At 39.9% G+C, this 26,996-nt stretch overlaps 1 protein-coding gene across 1 annotated transcript in view; it reads right to left on the reverse strand.

The window, feature by feature from the left end:
- Positions 1-2,068: 2,068 nt before the first annotated feature.
- TRPM6 (transient receptor potential cation channel subfamily M member 6) overlaps positions 2,069-26,996 on the reverse strand; it is a 101,571-nt gene continuing 76,643 nt past the window's right edge. The window contains exons 29-39 of the mRNA XM_052645402.1: positions 26,604-26,695; positions 24,587-24,645; positions 23,037-23,062; positions 21,482-21,532; positions 19,966-20,031; positions 17,907-18,193; positions 17,434-17,516; positions 16,498-16,703; positions 9,732-9,783; positions 4,701-4,807; positions 2,069-2,202 (exon numbers count right to left, since the gene is read on the reverse strand). Of these exons, the coding sequence (XP_052501362.1) occupies positions 2,069-2,202; positions 4,701-4,807; positions 9,732-9,783; positions 16,498-16,703; positions 17,434-17,516; positions 17,907-18,193; positions 19,966-20,031; positions 21,482-21,532; positions 23,037-23,062; positions 24,587-24,645; positions 26,604-26,695 (1,163 nt within the window). The remainder of the gene's footprint in view (positions 2,203-4,700; positions 4,808-9,731; positions 9,784-16,497; positions 16,704-17,433; positions 17,517-17,906; positions 18,194-19,965; positions 20,032-21,481; positions 21,533-23,036; positions 23,063-24,586; positions 24,646-26,603; positions 26,696-26,996) is intronic.

Below are 26,996 nucleotides of genomic sequence, written 5' to 3' on the forward strand. Positions count from 1 at the left end.
TTTTTCAGCACTCACCAGAAATCCAAACTTGGAACAACAACCCAAAAAGAAATATAAGACATTGCCACTTTTTAAGGGCAAAGAAATGTTACGTGCACCGCACCCTCATCTCTTACACATTACAGAGAAGGCACTTAATAAATACTTGTTGAATAAAATTAACCAAATGAATGAATTCATTCATTTGTGGTCATGAATCAAAGTCATGATTATCACATTGGTATTTTCCTGTCAGTTATCCCACGGTGACCTTTGCCCAGTGTTTCATCTTTTTAAAATTGTTATTCTGGTGATATTTTCTTAAAAAGAGAGACACAAAACCACAACACAGAAAAGAAAAATCAAAATGTATTTTTTCAAGTTCCATTCCAGGTAACAAATATTTGACCAATGAATTAATGCTTTCTAGTGTGGCCTTGGATAGGAAAATTGCCTCTTTCCATAGTTCAACATGGTCTGAAGTACCAACAGATCTCTTACTGATTTGCAGAACAGGATAAAGCAGTTAAGCTCTGAAAAAGCATTAACAATTTATCCTCATTGCCAATCAAGAAATCACCCAGATTTCCCACCTCCCACCACCCCAAGACCAAAGAAAAAGGGCTGTAAATCAGTCATCATGCATCTCACAAAAATCATACACTATCCTTGGCAAACCAAATCCTTGGCTTTCCATCCCCCTACCTTTGGGCAACATTTCCCCAGAGAATAACCTAAGAATACAGGAGCACTGATTTGAAAGGAAGCCAGCTAATGCAAGGGCTAATGGTAAAGATAAGGTGAAAATTTCTAGCCCCAAGAGGCTTGTTGCTGATAGACTGGAATGCTTTTTAATGAGGCAAGGAGATGAGGGGAGTTGGGGGAAAGGTACCCAGCCCTTCAAGTCCTCCTTGGGTGAACAGTTTGTGCTTGTTCTGAGGTAGGGTGACCCTTGATAAGTGTGAAAGAGGGATGACTGATCCCCCAAACATGTTGTACAGTGTGGCTTCCAGGGACCCTTTCTTCAGGTTTCTGAAACTGATCACATGTGCTCATGCCATACTTAAACTATACACTCCAGCAACTCTTGAAGCCACCAGAACTCTGCACTGCAATGAATCAAAATTTTCAAAGCATGTTTTCATTCAGAAACCCCGTCTTTACTTATATGACCTGACATAGAGTAATTCAGCTTGTAATATTATATACCCAGCTTTGAAAAAGGGAGTAATTCTTAAGAGGTTGGCTTACTCAACTCTCTAACCAATAGTGTCCCTGAGCTTAAGGGAAGGGAAAACATTTCTTAATAATTGCTAGTTTTATATATCCTTGTTCTCTTTAAAAAAGAAAATGCTAGGGCGTTTGTCTTAGATTTCCCTTTCCTCTCTTCTAGAGAAACCTGAAATGCCCAGTGATCATATGATCCATTGATGATACTCAAACCCAGTAGATGTCACTAGGATGCTACTTTTTGCTGACTAGTTTGTGCAGGAGTGTCCTCCAGTCTGTGCAAATATACCTTCTCTCCATTGTTTTCCTTTCTGCCACCATATAAAGCCCTATGTTGCTGGAAAGGAGAGAGGAGGAAGTCAAGTGACTTTTTTATGTACAACTATATACATCGATACAATATGGGAGTTAGGTGATGAATAGCAGTGGAGGTTAGAGTCTGCACACAGAGTGAGAAAATAAATTAATCTGCCTGGTTCTTTAAGTGCCCAGCATTCTGCACCAAGGAATGAGGTATGAAGGAGCAGCTTTCCCAGCTGATTCATGCAAATGTCTTCCTGTGCCACTTGAGCATGATGAACCCTGCACATGCAAAGCACCCTGCACAAGGGTCAATATCTAGGAAAACCCATTCATCAAACAACAGGGAAGTCCTTGGGCAAGAGAGACCTGAGACTCAGAAGGCACGTCCCAGAAGGCCCTTGGGATAAGGCCATTCTGGCAGAGGCTCTGACATCATCAATGTTATATCACCAATCTATGTTACCATAGAGTTCATGGAAGGCAGAGCAAAGGCTGTCATCTTCTTACTTCTGTTTTTTTGTTTTCTGTTTTTTGGTTTTTTGTTTGGTTTTTTTTTTTACAATCGTGTGAGGTCTTCTGGAGAATTACTACCCTCTTCCCCCTCTGGAATCTCCTCAGCCGGTTCTATTTTGATTTCAAGTCCAAAGGCAGAATTTATCCTTCCAGGAGAGTAGTCATTTCTTTTTAAGTCTGCAAGGAAGACAGTTAAGACAGTGATAGGGAAACCTTAAGAACATGATGTTCAGATAGACTGGACTTTAGGCCAAGTGCTCAGAGAAGACTCTGCTCCCTTTTATGTGTGAAACTCAAACCCTCAACCCTGTTCAAGGTATACCCCACCAGGCACACATGTATTTAACTCCCCAAGGCTGTGTTCACTGTGGCAAGACTCGGTTGCTTGGCTCAATACATAGTGCCCTTGAGACGTGACCTGGCCAGAGCTAAGTGAGGCCATACTAGAAACAGGGCATTTTCACTGTTGAATGATGGCAGAATCAGACTGTTCAGTCAGAATGGTGGACTTGAGACATCAGTGGTCAGTTTTCTGCAACAAAAATGTACCTCAGGTTTGGCTGAACCTCTAAAAGCATTGTCCAGTGACCAAATCCTCTGCTTCCTGAAGCCTCCTTCTTTAGTTCAGCAGGGAAATTACCTAAAGAAATCATTAACAAGGGCAACCCTTGGGGAGAACTTAAGGAGGACAGTGAGCTTTAAATGTTTGGATATCACGGTATACCATGTTGATTAAATTTGTTAAGCTTAAATATAAATTCCTTTATAATTTTTTAATATTAAATGGCCACTATCTGGACATAAAACTAATACATACTATAGTTTGATAATAGCCAACACTTTTTACGTTTCTTCAATCCTTACACCACCTTTATGAGGTAGGTGCTATCATTCCCAGCTCATGGATGAGAATGAGGCCCAAGGTCACAAAATTAGTACAAAGCATTTCTGGGATGTGAGCTCAACCTATGGACCCCATGCTCTTATACACTTTCTGAGATGACTTCTCTTAAAAAAAAAAAAAACAAAAAAAAACAGTAAAATATAAACAAAAAGAAAAATCACCCCTACTCCTGTTTTCTGAGCTAAGCTTTTTTAAATTCAAATTACCAAATGTTCGAGTAAATGAGGATATTTCTTATTTCCATTTAAATATGTTAACTAAGGTTTTGAAAGGAAATAAGGATTAGATCTAGAAATGGAGGAATTCTTGAATGATTCAAAAGCCACCATGGTAGGGAAAGGCAAGAAGGAAGGGGATGGAGGAATCTTAATCCTACAGAAGAGGTGACTGGAGGGAAGCAGTGAGTTACACCTAAAGTTTCCCTTAATCCTGGCTGATCAGATATAGCCCCTGTGTCCTCAAGAACAAGAAGTGGTCCTGCCCCGGAAACAATGAATCAGAGGTGGGAAGAGGTCAGCACCTGAGGACACTGAGTTAATGAGCTGGATTCTGGCCTGCGATCATAGGCTGGGAGATACGTGTCAGCTCCTGCCTCCAGGAGGACCCTTACCTGGAGGCCTGGATGTGGCTCAGTCCAGGCCCCGCTCCTTCCTGGACTATTTGTAGTCAGAGAGGAGGTCAAGAGGCAGCTCAGCCAACGTGCCAAGGACTGTTCTCTTTGCCCACTTCCGCTGTATGGTTGTGAGGAGTCCTGGGCACCCGCCAGATGACAGTGAGACCCCACTCTCGGTGCCGCTCGAGTCTGACGTCCCCACCACAACTTCCCCAGCTGACAAGCTACTCCCTGCTGGAACTGGAAGCTGTTACCCATCCCTGTCTCCGCGGCATCACGCCCATAGGAGCAACTCCTACCTTCAACTCCAACAAGATTAGAAATGGCCTTTCTTTGCTGTAAATTTTCACCTACTTCATCCCAAGTTACAACGGATGTTGATCTTTTACTGATTCCCAATTTGGGGTTCAATCACTTATGATAAGGCTGGAAGGGCTACTCAGCTTAAAAGATGTGAAATTCCATTTTAAGGACAAGTGTGGTACAACCTTAGAGAAACAGGGAATGAGCTGAGACAGACATAAAGCGTCCCTTCTGAGATAAGAGGAAAGACTGCGATAGAGCTGGGGCTGCCAACTTGGGGCCCACAGACCTCTGGCTGTTGCCTTATATGTTAGGAATACTTTTCTGTGCTAAGTCTACTAGTCTTAGAGAAAGCATGTCACACTATCAAATCAGATTTTAAAAACATGTCTTGTAATATATGTTGACAGGGGTAGGTTTTTATCATAAAAGCACTACTTTAATTGATAGCTGGTGCTTCCTTCCATGCCCCAGCCTTCCAAATGTCCAATGAGTAAATAAGAACAGAATAGAAATACTGCGGGCATCACACAAGATCCAAGGGGTGGGGGCACGGTGGGGGGAATCTGCCTCCATCCAATTTTACCCCCAATTAAGTAGGTGGAACGTTTCCCTTAGAGAGACTGTGACAAGCATTGGGCCTGATGTTGTTTTATCACATTTTGGCAGAACCTGAAGTAAATCTCTGTCCTTTTAATCCCTTTAGAGACTTGAAAAATTTGTAGTCAGAAAGTCAGGCCTCGACTGCGAATGAGATAAAAAAGTGATTAAGATTTTCTACTCCATCCCAGGTTACAATGGCTGTTGCTCAATGAGAGATTTACTTAGAGAAAAATAGAATTGTTTGTGGCATACCCGGGAGTTTGAGCTTCCGGCAGCAGGAGTTGCAACGATGTTTTGCAATGAAGTTTCTAATTGCATCTTCCCCTAAATTGGCTGGTCCAAACACCATTCCTCTTGATCTAGAGGAAATATCAGAATATCAATTAGATCACAGCTAAGAAAAAGGAGCTCAACTAGGATTCTCTCCGATACTGAACAGTATCCCATAGTAACCCAGTAAACTTGAAGGAACCAACAAAGAACAGAGCACTTTGGGGAAGCAACAATGTTAGGTCTGCACATTTAAAATTCAAATGCACTTCAATCTTTGTACCCAACTCCAAGACCTACTGTGAAACTCATTTCCACACTAATCTGATAGAAAAGTGAATTTTCTATGTACCACAGTAAAACAAAATACAGTGAGACCCTTTCTCATGCATATGGGGTGAGAGAATGACATTCACTACCAACTGTTCTACTAGAAAACCCAAAAGGTAAGTATGCCATAAAATAAATTTGCTATTGGAGCACCCCTCCTGAAAAGACTGATGTGCATTGTTTCAAACCCAAATACTGTTCTGACCATAATTAATGTCCTCAAACACAAAGCCCAACAAAACCCAACACCCAGGATTCATGGCTCTCTCGATAGCTCCTTCTCCTCTGCAAACGGCTACGGCAGTTTTCTGGGCTCTTAGTGAAAAGACGTGACAACTAGGAGAAAATGATTTTGTGGAAGTAAACTTAGCTGACAGAATTACAAACAGAATCATATATATTAGGCACATTTTGAACACTCTATAAGTGATCTATTATAGATTCTCATAATATTATAAAATTATAATAGATTCCAGGGTCAAAGTTTACCCATTATTAGATCATATACAACTATCATTCTTGGACTGACATGCTATACACCATGGAACACAGCACACCAGGAATACCTCCAAAGAAACTTTATGAAAGCTAATATTTTATTTTAATGACATGCTGAGTGGAAAACAGCACATTTTAAAATCTGAACTCAATTACCGCTCTTAAATACCACGTCTAAAGAAAAAAGAAAAGCAAACTATCACAAAAGGAAACAATAAACTTTGCTTCTAAGGAATGTGGTTTTTCAAAAGGGACGTGGTGTAAAAATGGACTTCTTTTTTCCATCTGAGTATTGAAACATTTATCTCAATTTCCACTTCCTTTTGGCAGAATAACAGTAGCTGCTCTGAAGATGTGCCAAGCTCAGAACGAGGGCTGATGTCAGTTTGATCTCAGATTGCCTCTTTGCTCTGAGGCGGGTAGGTGGAGGAAACCTCTTGGGAAGATGACATGGGCAGACACCCAGGATTAACTTTCCTGGTCACTCAATCGCCCTTACACAATACGGCTCTTGCAGTGTTTACCAGGCTGCATAAGCCGCCTTTTGTTAACTATTCCTCTTTCAGTCCACATGGTAAGGCATCACTTCTTTAAGGTGAAACCAAATGTAGCAAAGAAGTAGAATCACACAGTATTTAGTACCAGAATTCTATGATGCTGATAATGTGAAAAACAAAGGTGGTTTTTGAGTCATTAAAATTGCAGGATTCCTTTTATAGTCTCTCTGGCATGACCCTACTGGAATATATCACTCTTTTGCCTTCCACACTACCATTTCTTTCCCCCCAGTAAAGCATGAAAGTTCCCAACTTGGAAATATAACACTGATTCTCAGATAAAAGCTGTAAAAGAAATCATTTCCCTCTATGAGCTTTGTTAAAGTTAAGACAAAAGAATCAAAATTACTATAATATGTATGTATCAGGGGTTCAACCACTCCCTGAGCAGTGGAGAGTGAAGGAAGGTTGTAGGGACACTAACTAAAACACCATGCCTACAGCCTTGCAGTCTCAGACAACCACGCTTGAAAAAATATACAACTGTTTTCCAGATTTTTCACAGCACAGCAAAGCAGGTGGTAACTTGGTTTCACATTCGAGGAAATGCTAATTAGTGCCATGTACATAGAGAGATCTACTAAAGAACATCTCATCATTATCATTTCATACTTGTCAAATGCCTGAAACCATCAATGCAGTAAGTGGGAAAAAAAAAAAGATGCAATCCCAAACTACCAATAACACTTGAGGCAACCTCCACTGAGGGTCAGTGACCTGAGTGAGGAACCAAGGCGAGTGGCCAGAGAGGATTTGGGAAAGAAGGTGTAATGATTTGGTCTTCGCATGCAAGGGCAAAGTTCACATGCTGGGGAAAGTTATGAGACAACAGGCATTAGAGACAATATCAGAATTTGCACCACAAAATATCTTCCCTCTTGGTAGAGGATCATTCCTTTTCATTGACCCTCTTCTGCTCACAGGCAAGTTACCATCTCCACTGAGCTTCAGTTTTCTTATTTGTGAACAGGGGTTGCAGACGTTTCCTTCTAAGGTTATTGTTAAGAGTAAAATAAGCAACACGTGACAGCACTTGCTCCTCAAACTTTTTTTTTTTTTTTTTTTGGTGGGGCAGAGGGCTGTAGACTGCACTGTGAAGCATGCAGGATCTTAGTTCCCCTGAACAGGGATGGAACCCACGCTCCCCCTGTAGTGGAAGCATGGAGTTTTAACCACTGAATCTCCAGGGAAGTCCCTCTCAAAATTTTATTTACACCAAATCACGTGAAGATCTTCTGAAAATTCAGATTTTTGATTGAGGAAGTCTAGCAAGAGTCTTTTAAAACCCTGATGCTGGGAAAGATTGAAGGCAGGAGGAGAAGGGGATGACAGGATGAGACGGTTGGATGGCATCACCAACACAATGGACATAAATCTGATCAAGCTCCGGGAGATGGTGAAGGACAGGGAAGCCAGGCATGCTGCAGTCCATGGGGTCACAAAGAGTCAGACACGACTGAATGACTGAACAACGACAAAGGGAGGGTCTCAAGAGGCTGCATTTCTAACCATCTTCCGGGTGATGCTGACGCTCTTGGTCCTGGCCCATGCTTTATGTAGCAAAAGTTTAATATATAAGAGGCATCCAGAAACGTGAGCCTCATTGAACTAATCAGATGTAATTCTCCGCATTGTGAGAAAATAGTATTTATTATCTTCACCATGAAGAAGAAGAATAACTGCACCAAAACTAAGTGACCCCACAAAACCAGACAGGCTATAGTGATACCAACCTATCAGTGTCCAGTGTTCCCATCCTCAAGTCATTAAAAAAAAGTCTGCTATAAGACAGAGGCTCCCAATCCTGACTGCCCATTAGAACCACATGGGAAACTTTTGAAAAATACAGACATCAGGGTCCCATCCTGAGATTCTGACTTGAGGATAATTCTGAGCAGTTTTTTTTTTTTTTTTTCAAAGTTCTCTGCTGCTGCTGCTGCTGCTGCTAAGTCGCTTCAGTTGTGTCCAACTCTGTTCGACCCCATAGGTGACCCTAATAGAAATTGAGACACACTGGCTTATAGAATGCAATTAAATACTCAACTGTCAAGAGGAATAATATAATCTTCTTAGAATTTGAAAAGTTGGAAATATTCAGGTCATATTAAATATACATACCAAGGTCAAAATTTAATAAATGATATACATAAAGTATACATAAATTTGATTCATTATATATGCAAAAATTTTCACTGCAAAATTATACAAAGTTTCTACTACAAACTCTTGGGCATAAAGGACCACTGAAGAAATAATACATATTTTTAGCTAAAAAAAAATAGCAAAGCCTTTATCTGTACACTAAGGGTTACAACATGAACTCCAGGGTCAAATACCATGGGGTTTGGATGCAGAGGAGCAATATAGCTCACTTTTATCTTCTCTAGCTCACCTGATTCAAAGAAACAGCTAATACACTTTAAGATGTACTTCCTTGTAGAGACACCTACAGATGGTACCATACTTAGATTAAATCATTCAGTAAAAGAATATAGGATAAAAGTAGTGAATAAGTCCATGGGAGGGAAATAAAATTTTTTAGAGTTCGTCATATAGAAATCACCCATTTTTATAAATATATGTATATATATACATACACACACAACCAACAGACCTAGTTTAGACACTTAGGACAACTAAGAAATTAAAATGTCATATGTTAGCAGTTCTCAAAAGTGTGGGCTTTAGGCCAGCAGAATTAGAATCATCTGGGAACTTGCAACATTATGCGAACCCATCCCAAACCCACTGAATTAGAAACCGGGGGCAAGAGCTGGAGGTAAAGGGCAGCAAAGTGTGTTTTAACAAGCTCTCCGGGTGATTACAATGCAAGTTTATGTTTGAAAACCACTGTCATTTTTCTATATTGATCCATCCTTAAGCACCACTTTTTTCCTTAATCATCACTTCTTTTCACTCCACCGTTAATACCAACTCAGATCCTTTACTGCCAAGTCCTCCCAAGAGCCTGCTCATGGGGTAAAATGTCCATGGGAATTCAAAGGACAGGCAGATGACGCCTCTCTCTGTATAATTTACCGTCCTGAATTAATAGACAATCTGATGACGCCATATCTAAGCCCCACTGTTTGGGCCTCTCATAGATTTGCTGTTACTAAATAGCACACTTTCTGCCCCCAGCATGTGATGGAAGACACGACCCATGACAAGAATACAATGACCCCACTGTGAAGACAACAAAGCAAACTGTCTCTCCTATGATACTGTCTTCATGTCAAAGCCTATGGAGGCTGAACTTACCCATATTTCTCTTTTGTCTGGGATACTAGAAAACTCAGAGTCAAATTTGCAACAAAGTTCTGGCTACAGCATTGGTCTTTATACAATTTCCATTTTTGTGTACTAACAACTCCAGACTTAATCATATTCTGCTTATTTTTCGGCCTCCATTTCCTAAGCTATACATTCTTCAAAACTGTATTTTAAATCTTACTGTATTTTATCATATCTGGATACAGATATTTGGGGATATAGATACAGACATGGATAAAACCTGCTTCAAAATCGTCCTAGGATCTAGGCAAGATATATAAGCGCTTAAAAATTATGTGTAAGAAATCATGTACGATGTGTCAAATGCAATTTTCTAAATGATAAATTAACTTACTGTTTGTCTTCAGGTTTTATTACAGATGGATCTGTCAAATTTTCTCCAACACCTCCAAGGAAAAAGAAAATTCATTTAGTAAATGGGGAGTTTCACTTTTTCAGAAATTCAAGAAAATAAAAACCAAGTTTTATTTCCTTTCTTTAAACCTACATCCACACTGTGGTAAATCCAACACCATGTGAATTTACTATGCTATAAAAATTGTCCAAGCAAGTTTGAAAACTTTAGTTAATGCACTATCTCCTGCAACCCCCTCTATTACGCTATAATAAACCTCTAGGCTACAAATGAGTGCATTTTGATGTGTTCACAGTTACTCATAATGGCATCCATCATTCATTTATCACTCGTATACACTAGACAGTCTAATTTTATTTTTTCTAACTCTTGGCAATCATGAAAGAAAAGTAATAGTATGCTGATAGCCTTATTTTACCAATGAGTACACTGATGTTCAAAGATATTAAGCAATTTGTCAGAGGTTGCATAGACCACAAGAGGTCTAACAGGATTCAAGCTGAGCCAGAGCCTGTGTCCCTCCCCCTAGTCCATGGTCTCTTTAGATGGAGTCCATCAGTGCTCAGCAAGGGGCAAGGTACTGTGTGGTTCTGCAGATACCCACCTGTGGTCCATCACAGACACACAACAAATGCTATTTTTACAACGTTTACAAACAGAAGAATACAAACAGCCTACATTCTTGATCTGGGTGCTGGTTACACACATGTGTTCAGCTGTGGAAATTCTTTGAGGTGAACACTTATGCTGTGTTCACTTTCTTGAATGTATGTGATCCTTCAGTAAATTTTACTTCTTTAAAAAATGGCACCAAAGCATAAAAAGACAATGTAAGTGTAATTTAAACCAAACATTTATCAAAACAGGTATCAACATCAAAGTGAATCTCTGTTATTAAATGCAAGTGGTGGTGAGACTGACTTCCAGTGGGAGCATTTTCACAAGTGAGCCAGTCAGACGGGTTGAGTGCACCACGTGGGCATAAGCCAGCAATTTCTGAGACCATACTCTAATCAGCACTGGTTCTCTTGGCTTGGAGGAGACCAATCTCTTGGGAAATCTACTTAAAATCATATAAAATGTAAAACATTATTATGTGTTTCTATTTGGTTAAAAAAAAAAGTTTCTAACAACTATTTTAAAAAAGAAAGGTTTTTATCATGTTCTATACCATATGCTGACACCTTTCACAGGAAAATGTAATCTTTATAATTTATAGACCATTCCCCTGAGAAACTGACATCCTTAGGAAAATAACCTGTTTTAAGTGTGTGGGGGGGGTGAAGGTTGGGGTTCCAACTTTTTTTGTATCATAATACTCTGTCAGCCTGATGAAGTTAAGGGAACCCCTTCTCAGAATAATGTTTTAAAATGCATAATTTGAATATGTAAGATTATAAAGGAAACCACGATATTGAAGTACAGTGATTAAAATATTTTAAAAATAGTTTTGCAATACATGTGCTTCTTTATCAGCACATTAGCTAACAGGATCAACCACAAACCTAGTAACACTGTAACATTCAAGTAATAAAAATACAATCTGTATTTTGAGAAAAATATTTGTATTTGCCATGTTAACATCTGTAACTGCTATTGCAAACAGTCATGGGTACTGCTAATCCCACTGTGGTTTGTTGTCTCCATTATAATTGAAGGAAATGATAACTTTCAGCTATAGGTTAGTATAAAGGTATAACTTTGTTTTTTCATCAAAGTTCACAGACCCTCAGACTTCTACCCAGGGACCCTTTAAGAACCCCTAGCTTAGAATCTCTCTGGGCACTGATTCTGAATAGAAAAGGGAAAATGAGTCTGAAACATAGGCTCACGCGGAAGTATGCAAATGTGCTTTCCTTTTTAAAGAAAAAGTCATAGGAAGAACACGGGCTCTTAATAGTTTTCTCATTACAGATATAAGAAGAAACAGCATAGCAGGACCCTAACTATATAGCAAACATGCAGTAAATAAAAAAACAACTTTGTTTAACTATTTTAGTAAATAACCAGCACTATGCAGTAAACAAACAAACAGACATCCCATGTATGACCCACAGAGAGTGAAGGCCACAAATCCTTCACACGTTTAAGCTCAGACCTGATTTTATGCCTACAGCTTCCAGCAAGGATGAAAGCTTTAGGCTGATGTCTGAGTAAATTGTAAATTTAAGTTGGAGATATGCACAGTAATGAAAGAATTGGGGAAAGGGGGACTATATAGGGGAAAAAAGTCTAACAAAATCATACCAGCTTCCATTTATTTTCAGTCTTGTAGCCTGTTAAATAGGAAGAAGTCAAAGGGTCCGGGTCTCACTCACATCCTCATCACCCTCTAGCTGTATAATCTGGACACGTTCTTTAATCTCTCTGTGTCTCAGTTGTATCATCTGAAAGTGTGAATAATCATGGGCCTTATCCTGTAGGTTACTGAGAAGATTACATGAACCAGCATGTACTAACTGCTTAGCAAAAGAGAGGAAGGTGAAACACGTCGACTGCTCTTTTTAGTGTCTTTGTTCTATCAAGGGACTTCCCTGGTGGCTCAGCGGTAGAGAATCTGCCGGCCAATGCAGGAGATACAGGAAGACCTCTGGAGGAGGAAATGGCTACCCACTCCAGTATTCTTGCCTGGGAAATCCCATGGACAGAGGGGCCTAGCGGGCTACAGTCCATGGGGTCGCAAAAGGAGTCAAGACACAACTGAGCAACAAAACAACAATTCTATCAAAAGCTCTTGTTAATAAAGTTCTATTTTCTTACCACTGGTAAAACCAGGCTCTAATGATCTCACTTTCCTGAGGTACCGTTTCCTAATGAACAGAACCTCCTCTAAGACTGAGGGTGAAGAGCATCCACAAACCTCTACATCCCTAAACCCAATCTGACAGCTCAAAGCTCAACTACTAAACACATCTATTGAGGCCCATGAATGGCAGAAGGGGGACTGCAGTGAGTGAAGAACAGAAAGCAGTTCAGAGAACCAGTTATGCTGTGCCACCACGCCCTCTCCGCCTCTCCCAGCTACCCAGGAGGCACTTGATAGGCAAACCTTAACACAGGTGCCTACCCTACCCACACACACTGTGTGTGTGTGTGAGTCAATCAGTCATGTCCACCTCTTTGGGACCCCATGGACTACAGCCTGCCAAGCTCCTATGTCCATGGGATTCTCCGGTCAAGAATACTAGAGAGGGTTGCCATTCCCTTCTCTAGGGGATCTTCCCAACCCAGGGATCAAACCCAGGTCTCTTGCATGGCAGGCAGATTCTTTACTGTCTGAGCTACCAGGGAAGCCCACCCACACACCTAGATATCTGGAAAATGTGAAAGAAATAAAACATTTTAACATCTAAAAATTCCAGTGGTATCTCTTTACTGGCATTAACAGAGTATATACCCATGTACAGGCAACACATAGCACACCCTTTTGAGAAACTCAGAGACTTACATTCTGATCCCAACCGCTTTGGGATACATTAGTGAACTTCCATATCTATGGAAAGAAGCTACTTCCCTTGTAGCAGCAGAATGTACCATGATGATGCCGCGGTTAAGGCTGACTTATACTGAAAATGGCTTTGTTGAATAAAAAATTAATAGCCCCCAAAGTTCTTTGTGTCGAGCCTTAAAAAAAAATGCCACAGACCAGTGTAATTTTAAATACAATTGTTTTTCATTCCTATTGCTGGAAATAAAATATTGGATTTCATGTGTAATAATGATGATTCAGGCTCTCACATGTAGGGTTTTTAAAGAGAATGAGACTGGAATACTACAGTATCATTACAAGTGATCAGAAATTAGTCAAGCCTCCATAGATAAACCTATGGCCATTTCATGTTGATGTTTGGCAGAAACCAACACTATATTGTACAGCAATTATCCTTCAATTAAAAAAAATAAGTTTAATTATAACAAAAAGAAGAAAAAAAAAAAAGAAATTGGTCAAGCCTCTCCCTAAATTCAGCTTCCTGGCCTGATGTGGCAGCTGCTGAGTTATGACTGGCACTCTCTGGGATAAAATAAAGAGAAGAAAAGCAGAAACTGAAAGAATAAATGGGCAGAGTATTTCTCATTCCTTCTTTCCCTCAAAGCAACAGGGAGCCACAATAAGCTGACCAGGGCTTCATTCTACAAAGGCAGAAGCTGGGATGTCCTTTAAGTTACCACCAGGACTACACAGTTAAGAGGAGACTGCCCACCACTGAAGAGTAACTGCCATGTCAACAAGCCACACAGAGATTAACCCTGAGAACAACTGCATTTACTGTGTCGGGAACTTGCCTCATTTCGGCCCCTGAACAACCCTGTGAATTAAGTGCATGACATGATTTATCCCAATTACAAACGAAGAAGTGGAACTCAAAGTGGTTGCCCTCTCGTCAGGCAGCTAATTCATGGTGGAGCCAGGAGTCAGCCCCAGCACCATGACTTCAGAACTTCTCCTAACTGCGGCTGACTACTGGCCTTTCAGTCTCCACTCCCTGCCACCCAGACAATGCACATTGTCTCTCCAAAGACTAGAAATACTACACAATTAAATATAAAACATAACTGAACTGAAAACTTGTTATCATATTTAAAGACTACATTCTGTTCTCCCATTTTTCCTTTCCAACCTGGTTTGAGTTAAATATATTAATGCACATAAGCCTTTAGCCAAGTACTTGACACAAAATAACTAGGAAATGTTAGCTAGTAGCAGCAGTATTATAACTGCTTATAATTACTATTATAGGATTCACATTCTTCCATAAATTCAGGGCTAAACAATTGGCAAAACACTCCAATAAGTATCTCAATTTCTTCATGCTCATTCTATGATGTCCATTCTTCCCTTCTTTGAAGGTCAGTGTTTTGACATAGTTTATTTGGAGTGGCCTATTTCTGCAGTTCACATAATTGCCCAGCGAAAAAATAAAGTTAATTCCTTTTTCCCCCCAAGACTATCAACGCAGTATTTGTTCTGTTTAATGTCACTTTGGATTACTAAGAGACATAAAAATCCCCAAACATAAACATCATTAAACAAAAACCTATTCAAGTGGAATACAAAACACACTGAAGAGTCATCATTAATTCCTTAAAGTTTTTCTTTGGTTGTTTTTTGGTTTGTTTTTTACTTTTTAAACATCTCCACCCAAACCTCAAAGCACAGACATTCAAGTACAGATGAAAACAATCAACCTTTCCCCAACATGAGCTACAAAAGCAGATGCCTAGGGCATCAGTGTGCTGGGTTTACATGGATCATGTACTTGCTGGCTTAAAACTGAATCATCTTGACTGTTTTAACTTTGTTTATATTGCTTCTTAAAATATTGTGTTTGAGGGTTAGAAATATCACTCAACCTTGTGAGCAGCACAGATATGAAAGGACTTATGTGTCATTTGAACTTATGTGTCACACAGACACATCCTTGAGCACACGGCACAAATTTCAATCAAAATGGGTTTGCAGTCTTAGCGGACATTGCTCACAATGCCTGCTCATCTCACGAGGATTGCCTGCTCATCTCATCTGTCTCCAGCCTTCAAGCCTGGTTTCGACACAGAATCCCAGATCTGGAGAAATGGAAAAGCCAGAGAGGACAAGGAAGAGACCAGATTTTTAAAAAAAATAAATAAATAAAAGGAATCAGAACATGGTAATATTCTTATGGATCTGAAACTTACAAAGAAATAAAAGACGGACAGTGACAAAGAAAGAGCATGGATGATCAAACCAGCTTAAGCCTGCATCCTGGCTCCCTCTTAGGTAACTGTGCAACCTTGGGCAAGTTATTTAAACTTTCAGGACATAAATTCCCCATAATATCTACCTCGAGGTGCTGCTTCTGGGATTAAATGAGATAACTTCTATGAAAGTTCCTGGGCTAAATCCCTTATTTGAAACCAAAGTCCCAGTCAGTGAGCCCAGGGACTAAACTTTGACCTTAATACATATCTCCTTCTGTCCCTTCAAGGAAAGCCTGCTAGAGATACTTCGTTTCGTGCTGCAGGATTATAAGTCACATGTGAGGTGTTGCTAGTAGAGCGATGCACTGATCAAAGCCTTCCATTAAATAACAGTGCACTGTGTTGCCTGTCCCAGACCAAGTCTGTACTTTGCTGTATCAAGGTACATAGCAAAGAGAGCAAGCTAAATTATAAACTGCTGAAGTACTGAGCCCGAAATCATGAAAAGTGACCAGAACTGCTACTTTTCTATACATATTAATGCATGCCTAAGTGTTATTGTGAACTTAAGTCCAAAGAAAAGCCATAAAACTAGAAATCTGGTACAAAAATCATGCTCCCCTTTAGATTAACATTTTAGATAACTTTAAGTTCTAGGCCGATAATCACCTGCCTATATCATCTGCTCCTGATCATCACTGTACAATGTCTCTGACATAAATGGCCCTACCATGCTTCAAAGCTAGACAGAGCAACTCCATACATGACCTATCCTGGTTCTCACATGATCTCTCAGGATACCTGCCTGATTCTACCCACTTAGGACAGTTCCACAAACAGTAAATAAATTCAGAAAACAGATACCATCTTCTGTTTTCAAATTAAAAAAAAAAAAAAAAAAGTACCTACTGCCAAGGAATGTCTCCACTGGAAGATCTTAACTGTGACTTTAAGAAAGAGCTAGGGGCAAATGTAGGTGACAATGACAAGGAGAAAGCAATCCCTGGTCCATGTTTCCTGAACTTTGCCTCATGCTTGTTCTATCAAATCCTCAGCTATCAATCACCTTGCAAATCTAAAACCAGCAGCTCTCCCCGAGTATACTCATAGGTCCAGTGGGAGAAAGCCAACATCAGCTCCTCCAAGGTGTTGTTGGGGGCAATTTCATCACCGTTGTTGTTATTGTACTTCCGGAACTCCCCCGTCATATACTTCTCAATGGTCAACCACTGCTGGGCTGAATGGCAGTAAATTAAGAAAACTTCCAGGAACCTATGAGGAGGGAAAAGAGGTCACTGTTTTCGCACCAGGCAGCAAAGGCAGGAGTTATATTACTGAACAGAGAACAACAGAGATGTCCTAGCTTGACTGAGTAACCCCTGCCTTTCTACCGAAAAGATTTGATGATGCAAAGATTTGGAGGTTTCCCCACGCTCACCCACCTCCCTGCTCTTCGAGGAACTCTTATGAGTACTGGATTCAACTTTCCTTGCCTTGCTCTATGAAGTTCCTTGTAAATGGAACAATAAAACTACTGTAAGTCCTCAGCACTGAACTATGAGCTGTGTTGCTAAGTGAATCCAAGTGCATGGAAACACTCAGGTGAAAGTAATAAGAGTTCATTCCTTTAAAGTTCCTAATTTTTATAAGATAATTAGGAGAGGAAACTATGCTTACAATATAAGTGTTTTCCTGCCATAATGTTTCTGGATATTAGTAACAACACCCAAGATCTGCCTGCTTTCATAATCGAGAGGTTAGTCATAGCCTCTGCTTGATCTGCTCTTTTCCACTCACGTAAATTCAGTGATTTAAACCAAACATCCCTGGGATGTCTACTTCTCTTTTTACTGTCTCCAAGAACGATCTAAAGAAGAAAACAAAATTAAGCTCATGGGGAACTTCCCCATGAGTCTGGTATTTCTTGGGACCAACAGGGGTACAACGAAATAGACAAAAATCCCTACTTAAGATGAAGGGCCAGGTGCCAATATTTCCTCACCTTGGAGTGTAAGGAATGGTTTGTGGTTTTACTTGGTTGAAGGTATAGATCAGTTTTTGAGCAGCTCTTTGTTGTTGAATTTCCTGCAAAATAAGGAGCATTGACAAAAATATTGGTTTACTACCACATGCCTACTAATGAATGATCACAGAATTACTAGAGGCCTCCCAGGTGTGATTTTTAGCCTTACTCAGCTTCCATCACTACCCACTCCAAAAGTAAAAGCTAAAAATAATAAAATATCATCACCTCCAAATACTGGAGTGGATAGCTTTTTCCCTTCTCCAGAGGATATTCCCAACCCAGGAATCGAAAGAGGGTTTTCTGCATTGCAGGCAGATTCTTTACCAACTGAGCTATCACGGAAGCCCCAATTTCAAGATCTCTTGGGTTGAAGTAATGGCTTTCAACCAGGACAGAGCCAGATTCCCTTTCTTCAACCTGTCCATCTGGGCTCTGGGTCTCTGACTCACCCTAAGGCAAAGATGAAGCACAGTACTCTCCTGGAAGATTTCGTGCCATGTCTGCACAACCTCAGGAAGAAAGGACTTCACAATGAAAACCTGCCCTGGCTTGAGGATGTCATCCTCAGACCAGGTGCTAATGACTCTCATGGCTTTGCGAAGGCCACCATCCATCTCCTCTTGGGACAACACCTGGATCATAGCAGATCTCCCCCGCTGGGACCAAGAAGACATGCTTTTATCCAGATTCAAGGGGGAACTCTCCTCCAGCCTGTAGACTGTTACTTCTTCTCCTGCTGTAAAGAGAAATGCAGGGGAGGGGTTCAATGAGACTCATGTCTGTGACATGAATGGCCTCCTAAATATCAACTCAGAAGGATCGATTCAGTTTCCCAAAGGATCAGAGGGGGATGGGTATTGCATCTGTTTAGGGTCAGCTATAGACAGCTGGCTGTATCGGAGTCCAGTGAAGACGGAGAGGGAAAATGAACAAGGTGTCAGATGTCACTTAAGAATTAAGTTGTTCTTATTATAGGTTATAGCTAGATGAAAATAAAATCAGATTATCAAGGCTGTGCTTCTTTTGTTAAAGGCAAGTACTCTTAAAGAGACAGTTTAAACCCCGTGTTTATTATCATCCCGCTTAGGAGCTGTTTTAAACTGTTTTTTTTTTTCCCCCAACTGTCCCTTCCCTGACATTTTAATACCAAAGATATACTGTATATCTGTTTATAAACTCTGAGTGTGTATCTGTGCTTTACACACGAAAATAAAAATACGTTTTTGCTCCCTTGGGGGTGATATTACCCCACTGAGACGGGTTAAAGCTAGAAGCAAAGTCATACCCCAGAACCTTTCCCTCCTTTCTCTGTGCCTTTGGACAAGTTATGTAAAGCCTCACTTTGCTCATCAGTAAAATGGAAGTGTTATTAAAAGAGTCACTTCGTTAGATGGTTATAAAAATTAACTATGGTAACGCGGCTAATGTGAAGCAGACTCGCAGTTACAAACCCAATCCCGCTTTAAAGATTTTACGCCCACATGTTCTCTAACTGCTCTGCAGCTTCCACTTGTAGGCTGTTGAACAGGGAGCCATTCTTATGGGGCCTAGACTCCACCTAATATAGTGTGCAACACTTCCTGACAGAGGTAACATACTACATAAAACTTCTGTCCGGCCTGTGTTCTCCTTATACCTCAGTTTCAAATGGCTTTTCTTATAAAACACTGTACTGGTTTACAAAGAAAAGAATCTATTTGCTCACTCCTGCATTTAATTGCTTACCAAAGAACATGTCTAGGTAATGCTTAGTAACATCCTTTTGAATGTTTATTCTTGGTGCCCAGATAAATGGCACTGGAGATCTCTTTAGAGTTCTAAATACCTAGAAGATTTAGAACAAAGCTACTGAGTTGTACAACCAGTTGTGGAGCCAAGTGGAAGGAGAAGGCATTTGCATCAACGATCAGAAGCCACCTGATCTGTCCTTATGTGAAGGATGTGAGAAAATCAAGATCAAGGACAGTGCAGGGACCCTTGTTACATTGTCAACTGTCAGGACAGAGAAATGCCGGTAGCCTTGGCTAACATGAGTTTGTTTTTTTTTACTACTCCAGCCTTTAAAAATCACGTTTGCTCTCTGAGCTAAGAGCAATTAGTTTACATGAAACAAAACAAACAAAAAGCAATATACCAAGCATTTCTCTTCAGATGTCTGTTAGCTTCTTCTGTTTTGACATTTAATGCTTTCTCCTCTGTTTATTAGGTATGACTGGTTGGTTCTTTCTATTCTACTTTTTCCAGCCTTAAATCAGTGAATGCCAGGTGCAACAGTATTGCTTTTTCCCCCAACTGCTGCTTATTATAGTCCTGTCCCCATAGTATATTAGGTTTTGAGCCTAGATACCAGCCAGTTAATAAGAGTTTCCATTTTAGGAAATTAATATTGCTAAACTGCGACCATGGGTAAAAGAATATCTGCAACTAAAATTATGCAAAATGTTCGATTCACTCAGATGTTTTGCCTTTGCCCCGGCACAACCTCAAGAAGGTAGAAATGGCACTCACCAAACAGTTGGATTGGTGTAAATGGTATGGTCTGAGAAAGCCTCATTAAATTGTTTCTTTCAATGGCTGCAAACAAAAGCAGATTTACTATTTTAAGTACGCATCAGTGGGCTGAATTTATAGAAAGACTCCCCCATCAATATACTCATATAATGCTACAATATTTTACTTTGAAGACCCTTTATTTGTTCCTTTAACAAAAACAGTATCTATAATACAGTATTTAAAATAAACTACGCCTTAAGCAGGAAGAATATCCCAGTTTTAGTAACAGATTACATAAGATTATCTAGTAAGTCCTGAGCTAGGGTTGTCACCTACACCCTCCTGAATAGCAAATACCACACTAATCCATACATATGTGGAACTTGCTTTTAAAGAGCATTTTAATCTGTGGTCTTCATTCTCTGGTTTCTCTTTTCCAGATCAAATCTAGTGCACAGTGGGCTGTGGGGACATCTACTGTTGATTTTTCAGAGTTCATTTTCTTTTCCCAGAGAGAGCTGAAGACTAATTTTAATTAGAAGCAAGTGATCTGAATTTTCCTGTTACGAGTTGTATCCTAACAGATCAGAATCAATGTCAGTTACAGTGTTCCTCACCAGACGTTCTTCAGCTGACAGCTGGAGTCAAAATAACAGATTACTGCTGAGCTGAAACACTCAGTTATGAGAGCCCGGAATGTGGAGTCTGAAATCCACTGAAACACTATTCACTACAGAGGAAAATTCAGGATAAGGTAGCCTACTACCAAACCCTGAACACATGACCTTGATATAATAATAATGGTAATTATCACACCAATACACTTGTACTCTTGTACCCAGCTTTAAGAGTGTATAAAAAGTTCACTCGTGTAGTATCTAATCCAATGCTGAGAGCAATGATACCCAAAAGACCACCCAATGGCATGAGTGCAGTTGGTTGTTACGTTACTTTGCATTTCAAAGGGTTTCCTTTATTCTCGACTAGCCTTTTGGCAGATTGCTCCTCAGGAAGGGCAAGTACAATTATTCCCACTTTGAAAGAAAGACTACTGAATCACTGTGAAGCGATGTTGCTTAAGAGAGTCAAGACCCTTGACGTCTTGTTTAATAACATCCCTTAAGGTGTCTTTGTTGAACATCCCCTGAGGGGCTGGCATTCATTCAGTGGTTATGTTCACTGAGGGCCCAATAAGGGTACAAAACCTCTCCTTAGAGAACCAGCCCCAGGCCTGTCTCCTCCCCAGTCCAAAACACAAAGATCTCTAAGGAATTTTCAGATCTCAAGGTCATCTTTCGCTTTTACAATTTGGAACTTACCAATACAAACATTTTTTTTTTAATCCAAAACTTCTTAAATCCTAACAACTTGTTTTCCCAAGTTAAGAAACCTGAATATGTTCTCATCAGAGTAAACAACTTTTCAAGTTGGAGCCATATCAACACCACAAATTCATTAATGCTTTTGTTTCCAAATGCAGTCTCACAGACATTTAGTTCCATTGATATGTCCACGTGTACATGCATCCTACCTGAATAATGATGGTGAGGCTCTGGAGGGCTTTTTAAGGAGTCTGAGATTTCTGAAATTACAGAGAAGATTGACATTTTAATTACTAGGCTGAAGATAAATACATACTTATGAATATATTGCCTTCAAAGTTATTATTGAACAGGTTAATCAGAATGGCTTCTCGGTTTTCGAAAAAGATTGCCTAATATCCTTTAACCACATTATCGTGCATGGTATCCTGACAGCTTCCAATCATCAATGCAATATCTCCAAATATATTTATATAGGGAATTGAAGAAAGACAGGTAATATTAGCCTCAAAGACGTATTTCCTCTGAACAAATTACACCTCTGGGTTGCAGAAGGCACGCAGCTGCCCATCACATTTCACGACATCCATGAAGCACAATTCTCTGAGCTCCCTGCCAAGATGCAGTGCCCACATAAAGACGTTATTAATATCAAGTTATTAGCAGACTACTTCACTGACTTAAAAATGACAACAAAATGATGAAAACATATTAAGAGGTACATATCAGAAACAAAGGAGGTGGAAGGGAAGGTGACAGCAAGGGATTTGTGTGGTTACAGAAGGACTGTGTGTTGGGAATACCTCTTGCAAGTTCAACTGGTTCTCTTCTATCTGCTCAAGTCCTAAATTACAAGGCTCAAGAGAAATCCTTTCCAACAGTTCTGCCATTTCATAAAGTCAGAATTAAAGTGGAGAACTTTGGTCTCGTGGTGGTAACTACTTTATACTTTGTAGAATAAGCAGCGTAATGAGCCCAGTTTCACAGATGTCTCTGGCTTTTTGCTGCTGCATAAGCAAAGGAATAAAACTCCCTCCCTTTGGGGGTGCTGGGTAAAAGGTAAGATCATCAGAAAAGACTGTTCCTTTCTGGAATAACACTGTTTCAGTTAATTTGGAGGTAAGGAGCGGGAGTGGCAGTCTGAAAGCCAGGTAAAATCACGGAAAGGATTGTTTCTTTCTTTTGTCCATGACAAATTTTTTGTAGGTGGAGAAGGAATCAACTGCAAAGGATGTACTGAAAACACAAGAAATTGAGATGGAACAAGACCACAGAAGAGGAAGGTTTCTGATCTGTATCAAGGGGTCAAGAAGACAGAAAGGGGTAACATCTGAAAGTGGCTATAGAGAGTGGTTTTGGTGAGGGAGGTGTCTCACCAAAGCAGGCTTGGTCCTACTTAGCCACTTGGGGCACAGAGTCCCACTGAAGCCACAAAGGAAAGATCTGCATACAATCTCATGAGTTCTTACTGGGCAATGTGTTAAAACATCACAGTAAGAGTTGTCAAGCAGTCTAAATGAGCTCAGTGACTATACTCTTACTCACTGGAAAATCATGGTTGAAAACTGGTTACTCCAAAAAATTTTAAACCAAGTATCAGTCCTGACTTATCTGGGGAAAGACATTCAAAAACTTTCTACTTTTCTACCGAATTTGCTACTCTGTATAGTAGACAAAAACCACAAACAGGATTTCAAGAACTAAAAATCTCAGCAGGAGCATAAACCTCACCAATAATAATATGAAAAAAATATAAAAACTTACTGTTAATTCCATTTGAACTTCTCAACCTGTTTGAAAAATTAAAGTTGTGTAGATAATGCTTAAATTTTTCACTGATCAAAGATAGAAAAAGTGCACGAAACAGTAAATAATACAGAGACTATAAGCATATATGTATATACATGTGTATATATTACTGTAAAGGAAGCATATCAGTTACATCTGGCCCCCACTTTTAGAGAAACAGTTTACAGCCCTACAATTATTTTCATAGAAAAACGAGCACCAGATACGCATGTAAGTCATTTACTGTGTATGCCCTAAGCTAACTGAAAAGCAGTTGTTGGTTTTTGTTTTTAATTAGCTGTGTGATCACACAACATATATAAGATTTAACTGTATTTGTATTCTTCCGGATCAATTAAACGAAAAGGTTCCTGAACTATGCAAAGTAGATGCCTACAAATGAGTCTATGAATGTCTCTGGACAAGCCTACAAATCAGTTTCATTAGCCCACGTGATCCCTAAATGTTCAAGGCTGAAATTAGCTCTCTTTAAATGGTTACATGCCCTGCTCAAGTGCACAAGTGGCCATGGGCAAGTCAAAATAAGTGCATTCAAAGAATATCTCCAGAACGTTAAGGTCCTTGGGGAAGAAAGTACAATTACAATTATTGTTTAATTTCATGCTGCAATAACCCACCACTCTGCATGAGCACAAACTACTGAACCTTTGGGAGAAGAAAGACATGTGCACATTAATTCTAGAGGCAGGCTTGCACAGAGAGACCTTGATGGGAGCTTCAGAGAAAAGGCCATCTCAAACACAGCTGACTGCCAGCTGACCATCATATTCCACCTGCCTGACATCAATGACCCCTTTGTAGAGTACAGATGCTTTTGAATTCTGCTCCTTTGGCTATAAGAATAGTCAATTTGATGATATAACTGGAAAGGTCCATAAAACACTACAAACAAAATAGAATAATCTGCCTGGTTGGTGTTCAAATATTCTCTGAATAATAAAAATCCAGGAGTCTCAAGTGTACAAAAATGTGAGTTCTCTATCTGGTCTCTCTAGCCCTGTCCTCCTGTCTCACACCTTCTCAAATTGTTACTGCTTTGATGAACACTTAGGATGTTAGGGAGAAACCAGAACGATCCATCTGAGAAACATTTGGGGGAAAAAAAAACTAAGGGAAAGAACTATCTGGTCTTCACTCTAAGTCTTTCTTTCAGTCAAGACAGATTTATTCCTAATTTTTAATGCAAATTTCACATCAGAAAAGATATGATACTTATTATTTCATATGTGCTTTTTTGACACTAAAAAACACAAAATGGTTAATTTGCTGCAATAGCACATGTTTCATTATATTCTTAAAAGGCATTAAGGTGAGATTTTGTTGCCAAAAACAGGAAAACTAGGAGAATAAATAATCGTCATTCTTGCTAACAAAAGAAAAATATTGCTGTGGGACACGCTTCTCTTTTTTTCCTTTTCTGACCCAATTAAACCTTGGTTCCCAGTCCAGTTTAAAAAAGAAAAGAAGCCAAAGATGCTTAAAGACAGACATTCAGAAATACTCACTGAGACTTCCTATTGACTGTGGTGCTCCTGGAATCCCACAAAGAGCTTTTGGTAAGATCCTGAGCAGAGGGGAAAGATCATTACATGCTCACCCAGCTTTCTCCCACCTCAAGCTTCCAACAACACATTTGCAAAACACACTCCTTGGAGGATATGGTTGTTTTCTTTTCCCTTCCTCTAGTTCAATATTTCTTTTACTAAGTATCAAAACTCAAGCTGGAAAGATGAATAATGTTAGCACAATATATGAGTAACTCACTGTGGTGACCAGCTTTAACAGAAAGTATTTTATGGGGACATCAAAGAGAAACTGTAATATATAATGGATTTTACAAAATTGAGAGTGAACATATAACATCTGTTTTGAACTATGGTGTTGGAGAAGACTCTTGAGAGTCCCTTGGACTGTTAGGAGATCCAACCAGTCCATTCTGAAGGAGATCAGCCCTGGGATTTCTTTGGAAGGAATGATGCTGAAGCTGAAACTGCAGTACTTTGGCCACCTCATGCGAACAGTTAACTCATTGGAAAAGACTCTGATGCTGGGAGGGATTGGGGGCAGGAGGAGAAGGGGACGACAGAGGATGAGATGGCTGCATGGCATCACGGACTCGATGGACGTGAGTCTGAGTGAACTCCGGGAGATGGTGATGAACAGGGAGGCCTGGCGTGCTGCGATTCATGGGGTCGCAAAGAGTCAGACACGACTGAGCGACTGAACTGAACTGAACTGAACTGAAGGATGTGAAAGAAGGCATGAACGTCAAAGTTGACAGGAAACATTGATCATTATACTGTTATACTCAGTCATCAGATCATTGTTTCAGTTAATGATTATTCAGAAAGTTACCTTGGAGATATCTCATTCTATTTCTATTTAGATTCAAATTATTTCTTAAAATCTAGTATACTCCCAGCACCGTGTGTGCGCGCATGCTCAGCTGCTTGGTCTTGTCAGACTCTTTACCGCCCCGTGGACTGTAGCCCGCCAGGTTCCTCTGTCCATGGAATTCTCCAGTCAAGAATACTGGAATGGGTAGTCATTCCCTTCTCCTGGGAATCTTCCCAACCTAGGAATCGAACCCTGCATTGCAGGTGAATTCTTTACCATCTGAGCCACCAGGGAAGCCACTCCACGCATTACTCTAGGCATTTGCACTAGTGTTATTTTTGTTATCCACTATTAAACTGGTAAGGATGGCATTAACCCCATTTTAGAGATGCAGCTGATGAAGCTCATAAGGTTAATTGATATGTATAACTTTGAAACCTAGGAAGTGGAAGAGCCAGGATTTGATAGGGTAGACAGGTGCCCTAACTACCTTCAAGCAGTATTCTGTCTCACAGATTACATTCCTATAAGAACATCTGAGGTTGTTAGTATATTTTTATATAGGCGATTTGTATACACTTTCCAAGGTCATAGAGGTAATATTCAAACAAATATCAAAATTATATTAGCGGGGGCGATTAGGTGGTGGCTAGTCTAACTAGATCATGCTTCCCCCATGGTGGCAGGCAATAAAACAAGCACATATTTGCAGACAGAAAGAAAAACAGACTGAAAAATCAGTATTGAAGAAACACTGAAGGTCCTTTACTCTGAAATGTACAAACCCCCTCCAACACATGTCCAAAGAAATTGGCTTAGCCAACTAACCACACTAAGTGAGACATTAACTATTGTGAGATAAACCATTCCATCCCTGCAAAGTTGCAAAAGGTAAAAATTCCTTCTCAAATCAGGCTGAAACCTGTCTCCCAATAATTTGTATATGTTGTTGTTTTAGCTCTACCTCTGAAAAGTGTATTAGAGGTATTTTTCTTCCATATGGCAACTTTTATATATTTGAAAACAGTGTCCAAAATTCCTAAACTTTTTCTCATTCATGCTAAAATGCTCAGGATAAGTTATTGGATGGATAAATAGCAAAAGAGAGAACAACAAAGAAAGAATAAAGTGGGAGGAGAGGGGGTGAAAACTGAGCTTTTAAAATGTCATATAAAATGCTTTCACCTCTTGAGACTGCCTTCCATAATCACTGACTTGTATAGGATGTCGTTCAGCTTCTTTAGTTTTCATTTTCTGATATATGTAAGATTCTAGACCTTGTTAAAAGGAAGGAAAAAATTAGAGAATACATGAAAATGTGTTATATGTGAATCACAGTTACAAATAAAAGATCTCAACACTGTATGTTAAGTCACTTCAGTCGTGTCCGACTCTGTGCGACCCCATAGACAGCAGTCTACCAGGCTCCCCCGTCCCTGGGATTCTCCAGGCGAGAACACTGGAGTGGGTTGCCATTTCCTTCTCCAATGCATGAAAGTGAAAAATGAAAGTGAAGTCACTCAGTCGTGTCCGACTGTTAGCGACCCCATGGACTGCAGCCCACCAGGCTCCTCCATC

Source organism: Budorcas taxicolor, chromosome 8 (assembly GCF_023091745.1).
Source record: "Budorcas taxicolor isolate Tak-1 chromosome 8, Takin1.1, whole genome shotgun sequence".
NCBI lineage: Eukaryota > Metazoa > Chordata > Mammalia > Artiodactyla > Bovidae > Budorcas > Budorcas taxicolor.